The sequence below is a fragment of the Austrofundulus limnaeus genome, unplaced genomic scaffold, assembly GCF_001266775.1.
Source record: "Austrofundulus limnaeus strain Quisiro unplaced genomic scaffold, Austrofundulus_limnaeus-1.0 Scaffold955, whole genome shotgun sequence".
Classification (NCBI taxonomy): domain Eukaryota; kingdom Metazoa; phylum Chordata; class Actinopteri; order Cyprinodontiformes; family Rivulidae; genus Austrofundulus; species Austrofundulus limnaeus.
The window spans coordinates 72,444-80,039 of record NW_013953357.1 but is presented as its reverse complement, the minus strand read 5'-3'; the positions used below and the strand labels follow the sequence as shown (position 1 = coordinate 80,039).

Genomic DNA, 7,596 nt, shown 5'->3' with positions numbered 1-7,596 from the left:
TTTTAGTTATTTGAAAATATTGCACATGGGGTTGAAACTGAATGTTTTGTTTGCCGTTATTTTCTATTGTTCATGATGGCTCTTGGGGGAAAAAGCTGACCCTGAGCCTATCAGGACAAGTTCTGTCAAACCAATCCTTTTTTTGATGCTGGCGATAAAAATGACTAGTGAGACGTTATCAMTGTTGGTCTTGTCGATTTAAAATGCTGTACAACTTTTTTGCACCACTTGTTAAAACATTTAAAATACTTGGGTATATTGTATGTATTGAGGCTCTATGTGTAATTTTAACCTRTTGCAGATTAGAGAAAATCTACAATAAATTCAAACTCATGCACACAATTCTTATTTTAAAAAAATCCTTGAGATTGAGTGGTATTTAATCATTCCACCCTGGAAAAAAAACTATTTAAATAAATTTTTAACAGTATATAAACTTCTGATGGCAACAGTTTTTCCCAGAATTGCTGGCCTGTTCCTTTAGTGTATAAAACAAGCTCGTACAAAGAGCAGCTGTAACTGTTGACTGTGCTATGCTGCATCTCACATTAAACAATCTGGGTCATTTTTTTAATTTTAGATTTTGTATTCACTGGCAGCAAAGTCAGCTCCCCCCTGTTGTGCTGAGGTAAGCCTCTTAAAAGACGAGTCGGGGCGTAATTCATGATTAATACAGAAACCCCGCCCCAAACCCCTCTGTTGGATTTTATAAATGCCATTCAGAGGGTGGTAGATTATTATTTTTTATTTCTGTTTTTAACTTGATATAGCTTTGGTATCGTCYCTCATCAGAGTCTTGTCTCTGTTTCTGCAGTTCCCTTTTGAAGACAACATGTTCCAGTCACTCTTCTATCCCATCCAGACCAAGTTCCTGGACACGGTTAACACCCTGTGTGGTCGCATTCCTCAAGTTTTCCTCAAGCAAATAGAAAAGACAATGAGGAAGGTGTTTGAGGAGAAAGTGGTGCGCAAAGTCAGGCGGGACAAATGAGATGAAACTGGACTCCYTGGGGATTCTGTGTCGTTTCAGCCTCTTTTGGACCGAGCTGCTTGTTTGCACTGTTCAGCACATAAACCCTCTGGGAATGAGGGTCTCATTAATGCTCTGATACAGTGTGATGGTGTGGGGACTGATACACTGCTGATCAGTGATGCAACACAATAGTTTTGGCTTTACTTTAGTCGAATTTTATTCCGATGTAGGGGTGATGAAGAGCTTCAGAAGACGGTGCGATTTGTTTGATGGTTCTGATACAAAGGTATACGCTCATCTCAAAATGTCGAAGGAAAAAATTTAAAGCATGCTTTGATCAATTGTACAAAGATATCTACGTGTATTTTTCTTTCAAGTTATTTGAAATATTTTTTCTAGTGTTCAGACTGAATCAGATTTTTGAGGGATTTACTACATGAAGTAAATACAGAAACCATATTTTCAGAATTATGAATGTTTTGACAGCAACTTGAAATGTAAGCCTGTGTGAATGAGACAAACCTTAAAGGGATAATCTGGTCATTTTTGAAGTGGTGGTAGTACCATCAGACCCAGAAGATGGAGTATTTTATTCATACTATATATATACTATACTCATACTCTGTGCTCTATGACTGAGTTAGCTGATAAGGTACTAACTGTTGATAACTATTGTTATCCCTTTAAAAGGCATTTTTGCATTGTAAGGCCCAGCCAGCCCTGGCACCAGTCACTTGGCCTTATTGTACCTCGGCCCTGATTGGGTTTAAACAGAGTGCTGCCTCATTGTGGGCGGGATCATGGTATTAAACATGCATAAATCTTTTTATTTATTTATTTTTTGTGAGGCAACAGTAATGGACTGCAACAAACTCTAATGAAAAGTACCGAAGTCTGTACCAAYCTGACCAGCAGTATGACACTTAAAGGGATCCACAATTATTGTAATATTAGACTTTATTTGATAAACGTTTATTTTAGCTGTAAAATAAAGACTGTAAAAATACTGTAGGATGTTCAGTTTTTATCTTTTTAAACTAAAAGTTTAAAAATATATTACACGGACGGGGCCATTTTATTTACATGCAAAGCATTCTGGGTAAATGATGACGTGGATAGGTCCTCGGTGCAAGACTGCTAGCGAGCTATATCCACCCTGAAGGTTAATCTTGGACAATATCTGATGATCGACTCTTTTAAATGAAACCAGAGAGCGTTGACAGAGAGGAGAAGGTAGAAATGACTCAGCCTGGAACTGAAAATATGGATGGAGGACCTCAGTTTAGCTTGTTTGTCGCGCTAGTGCCGAGCTAATACTTATAAGGCAAAAATAGCGTCGGCGCTAGTGCAAAGGCTAACAGGCTAAGCTGAGGTTCTTCTTCCATGAAGCAGCTCTGTTGTCCTCCATCRATATTTTCAGTTACAGGCTGAGTCATTTCTACCTTCTCCTCTCTGTCAACGCTCTCTGGTTTCATTTAAAAGAGTCAATCATCAGATATTGTCCAAGATTAACCTTCAGGGTGGATATAGGGATATAGCTCGCTCACACCGAGGACCTATCCACGTCATCATTTACCCAGAATGCTTTGCYTGTAAATAAAATGGCTGCGTCCTTGTTAAAATATGTTATTAAAAATTTACAAAACTAAAGAGGCTACAGTATTTTTAGTCTTTATTTTACAGTTAAAATACAGGTTTATCAAATAAAGTCTAATGTTACAACTTATCGTGGATCACTTAAAGACAAGAGGGCAGGACAAAGCCAATGCTATCTAATGTTAATGTTTAGTATTTGTTAAACTCTTTTTTAAAAAATAAGTTACAGTCGCCGCAAATGATTCACGTAAAGTTACTTTCATTTGTGAAGTAACACCCCCACCCACCTGTCCATGAACCAATCAATGAGCAGCAGTAGCCATTAAAAGGGATGGAACTACGGGTCTTGGGGTTCCAGAAACCAGCGTGGAACTGGCTCATAAGGGCTAATGCAAACACACCGAACCTGAGTTAGAAGCCAGGCCGGCCCAGCTTTGCAGCACAAAAATGACCAGAATATCTCTTTAAATTCTGGGGAAAATTTCTGCAGTTGCCAGATGCCACTGTCAGTGTTAAATACAGCACAACAAATATTTTTTATTGTTATTGTTTGTTATTTTTATTTTTTACAGATGCACTTTGCGATTTTAGGACTGTGTATTGTCGCTTTTTTAAGGAATGTCCACATTTAACTCAACCCTGCTTTGCTGAGTCGAACCAAAATGTGCAAGGTTGTTTCGTGGTGAATTGTTACAACTGATGATGTGCCATAAAAACATTATTGTGTGCCGTGTTTACTGTTAAAAGCAAATGAGATGGTGAAGGTGTATATGTGTTTGAGGGCGTATCTCAGCTTGTACTGTGATAAATGATCAGTCTTAAGTTTCTGTTACTTTGAATGTGGTGTTGGAACGTATTGTGTGTCACATCTTCCAACCTGGAAACTGAAACTGACCTTTTGGTCTAACATCTTTCTAAATAAAACAATGCAATGTACTGAACCTGTTTTCACTGACATGCTGTGCTTGTGAATGGTGAGTAATGCAAATTAATGAACTTCATTCCTCTGTGTTCATGACGAAAAGACCTGCTTTGATGGTCTTTTCTGTTTATGCTGTTTGAAATGTATCTTTTTATTTTTTGACAGTAACAATATTAGCATTATTTCAACCTTTAAGGCCGGGTTTCTCCAACTTARTGGGTCTGAGGACCCCTTTATAAAGGTGAAAATATTCCAGGGACCCTCTCATAAACCTCATGRTGATTTACTGCCATTTGAGAATCATTACTGTTTATTTGGTTGAGCAAGTTTATTTTACTGGTGCATTYTTCCCCTTATGCATTTTTGATTTTTTTTTAATGAAAAACAAAATTAACAGTTAGTTACTATTTTTTTTGAGGACCCCCCCAAGTAATAGCTTGCGGAACCCTAGGAGTGTTGGGACCCCAGTTTGAGAAACTCTACTTGAAGGTATCAAAATGTATAAGGATTATGACTTTTGTTTTTGTAACCTTTGTACTTTTTGACATACAATGTATTTGATCAAAGTTAGAGATGTGACGTTTGTGAACGATCCAAATCTTTTGAACAGCTCCTTACAACGAATGAGAGGAACCGAGTTGTGGGCAATAAAGAACCATTAATCGTTTTATTTAGAATAGAATAGAATCCGTCTTTATTGTCCCACACAGGGAACTTCAGGTGTAATAGCAGCAGCAGATACATACATAATCAACATAAACAGTATATTGCTATGTGATATTATCAACAAGTAATAATAACATAATTAAAGATAGTAACAATATAAAGAAACAGAATGAAATAAGAATAATAGTTACTGTACCGGACTATTGGATAAAAATGAAATTAAAGCAAGATACTGTGCAGAAAAATACAAAATTACAAGATAAAACCGTCATGACAGACTCCTGATCTGATAAATTGAGTCGAACTCAGTCATTATGTTAGTGTTCCAGTATAGGAAAAAATGTATACAATTGCCACAAGTTATTATTTATGTAATGATTGAGAGGTATTTATTTATTTTTTATTGATCATTGTAATGTCTTTATTTATTCCTCCTTACACAGAAACAATTGCTNTTCAGGTGTAATAGCAGCAGCAGATACATACATAATCAACATAAACAGTATATTGCTATGTGATATTATCAACAAGTAATAATAACAGCATTAAAGATAGTAACAATATAAATAAACAGAATGAAATAAGAATAATAGTTACTGTACCGGACTATTGGATAAAAAATGAAATTAAAACAAGATACTGTGCAGAAAAATTCAAAATTACAAGATAAAACAGTCATGACAGACTCCTGATCTGATAAATTGAGTCGAACTCAGTCATTATGTTAGTGTTCCAGTACAGGAAAATATATATACAGTTGCCACAGGTTATTATTTATGTAATGATTGAGAGGTATTTATTTATTTTTTATTGATCATTGTAATGTCTTTATTTATTCCTCCTTACACAGAAACAATTGCTCCCCCTTCATTTTTTTTCACAGGAGACAGGTGGAGTACAGCAGCTCAGGGCAACATGTTCCGCTTGACAAAACACGTCTCCTTGTGCATTTATTTAGCCTTTTTATGCATTCTTGTATTTTTCAGTGTCAGGCTACTACAAACTTCAAGAGATGCAAGACGTATGTTTCCACTGACTTGGTTATGAAATGTTTTTTGCCTCATGGAAATTTTATACTCAAAGTGAAACTATAGTGTGAACTCCTTCAACTGCAGCACGTCACCCACAAACAAAAACAACTGTTTATTTTCTGTTCACGATGGAGGAGTTGGAGGAGAAAGATTTGGTGTGTCTATTGCTAACTGAGGAGAAGCAATTTTTTTTGCAAATTTATCACAAAGTGACTGCTATGGTTCCTAACAGTTGTTGTTGGGAAGCTTCCCTTTCTCCCACCCAGCACGGTGATGATTAGCCGCCTGTGTCTCTGCGCTGTCGCCTCTACACAACAGTTGTGCAATCTCTTTCCATAAGTTCTTTGTATTATCTGGCTATCTTTGTATGTTTTATGTGAAATATGTGAAAGATTTTGGCATTTCTCATTGATGAAAAATCAGCCTTTATGCTTCCTATTTGTGTTTTTTATTTTCTCTTATGCATCCATTTAGTGTAGTGGCCTTTTTGACTTTGTATCTTTCTTGTCTTTTTTATCTTGAGTCCTTTTTGAATTTTTACGTATTTTGTGTTTGTATTTCAATAAGCAAACTTTTATTCTGTACGTTTCCTTAAGTGCTTCTTTTCTTTTCCTTTGTATTTGATTCTTTTTCTTTTTTTGTTTCTATAAGTAACTTTTTTTGTGTTTTTGGTTTCCTTGTGCTTCCTTTTCGCGTTTYTATGTCTCTTTATGCTTTTCACATCTCAGCTTTTTCTGTTCTTTCTTTCTTTTTCTTGAAATGTTATAAACTAATGTTGAAGAGTCAGCTGTCATTACTGTCACAATCAACTTCAGCAAATTGTTGCAGTCATTCAGTGCTCAGCAGTCACATTGCTTATTTGCAGAAAATGTTTTTCTACATTTACCATTGACTTGGAGTCCCCAAAAAGTAGCTGCAATGTTTTAATATTTTAATAACTTAATTAGTAAAATAAAAAAAGCTGAGTTCACCATCAAACCAGACGTGTAACACAATATTATGGTAAATTAGTAATTTTGAACAGGTGCACTCTGATGTGATTTCTTTTAATTTATCCTTTTTACATGTTAAGCCTCGGGTATAAGCTCATTTTGAGCSCAGTTTGAGGTGATAAAGATGAGTGCAGCTGTGTCTGTGGAGCAGGCAGCGACCTRTCGGCGCCATGTTGAAATGCTCTCTCCTCGTTGCCTGTGAGCCAGCCTCTAGCTTAGCAGCAGCACTTAGCCACCAGTCTGACTGAGGGCAACGACGTGATGGAAATTGACTCGCTTGAAGAGGCGCTCAGAGGTCACGTACTGCTTTATTCTTTTCGATCGGATTGTATTGATTAAGACATCTTGATAAATACGTTATTTACATAATTGTTGTAAAGTGTTAATGGGTGCTACATTAGAAGCTAGTAGCCAGTGCTAACAACAACGCTAGCTTACGGAAACCATTAASTGTCGAATATATTAGCTAGGATTCAAAGCCAACAATGTTTTAGTTATTTATTTACGAACCGGTATGTGTTTTTCTTTCTTTTAATACATTGCTAACCAGTATTTTAAATTCGGTATTAGCTCAGTGGCCAAGGTTTTTACCAATGTGCCGGTTTCGGCTAACTTAGCATAGGCGATGTGCTAAAACTTGAATTAGTTTTTGATGCTAAGCGATTTAAACCAGATTAAATCAATATACCAGGCTGATAAAATAATCAAACCGAACACGTGCCGTCGATGGCTGATTATTTAAACGAGTAAAGCAGACTGATAGGAGACGAAATCTGCTTCAGAGGCAGTTCTGTAATAAATTGTAGCTTTGGGCTAACARAGAAACCTGTTCGGCTGTCTTGGTTTTATTGTCGTGTTTACTTTTATTCATGCCGTGCTTCATTCTGTCCACCTTCAGATTTTGACAAGAAAACTAAAAAGGAACCATCCCCCGTTCTGGAGCAGTTTTTATGTCATGTTGCCAAGACTGGACAAACCATGTAAGTAAAATTAAAAAAATAAATGCAGGCCCTTGTTGGTTGTTGAACAGTGTCATTTGTTTCATTCATAACTACCGTTTACACTGTCATTTGTCTGTGACTGCTTAGTGTAATTGCTAACGTGAACAAAAAGGCTGTWCTCAGTGTGTCTATGTTGAGTGATGTATGTACAATTTGCACCTTTATGAGGATAGTTGTAGTACAACTGTGTTCACACACACAGATGGCACAAGACYCAACTGATTTACAGTGTCGCAATTTTTTTTCGAACTGCCCCAAATTGATTTACAAAAATGCAGAGGTGTCAAGTAACTAAGTACAAATACTTAAAGTAGAAATGTTGGTTATTTATTAGGGGTGTAAGAAAATATCGCAATATTTCATTTCCCGATACTGTATCGATATTCTAAAGTCCTGTGTTGATTTTTTATTAATG

General features: G+C 36.3%; 2 protein-coding genes across 2 annotated transcripts in view; both read left to right on the top strand.

Moving 5' to 3' along the window:
* Positions 1-1,376, top strand: part of gxylt2 (glucoside xylosyltransferase 2) — a 19,486-nt gene extending 18,110 nt beyond the window's left edge. The window contains exon 7 of the mRNA XM_014029812.1: positions 815-1,376. Coding sequence (XP_013885266.1) covers positions 815-991 — 177 coding nt within the window. The 3' untranslated portion in view covers positions 992-1,376. The remainder of the gene's footprint in view (positions 1-814) is intronic.
* A 4,838-nt stretch (positions 1,377-6,214) lies between these two features.
* On the top strand, positions 6,215-7,160 carry LOC106533484 (serine/threonine-protein phosphatase 4 regulatory subunit 2-B; the record flags this gene model as incomplete). Its single annotated transcript, XM_014029811.1, is given in 2 exon segments — positions 6,215-6,475; positions 7,079-7,160. Coding segments are annotated over 2 exon segments (116 nt in total), but the record flags the coding sequence as incomplete, so codon positions are not given.
* Between the last annotated feature and the right edge of the window lie 436 nt (positions 7,161-7,596).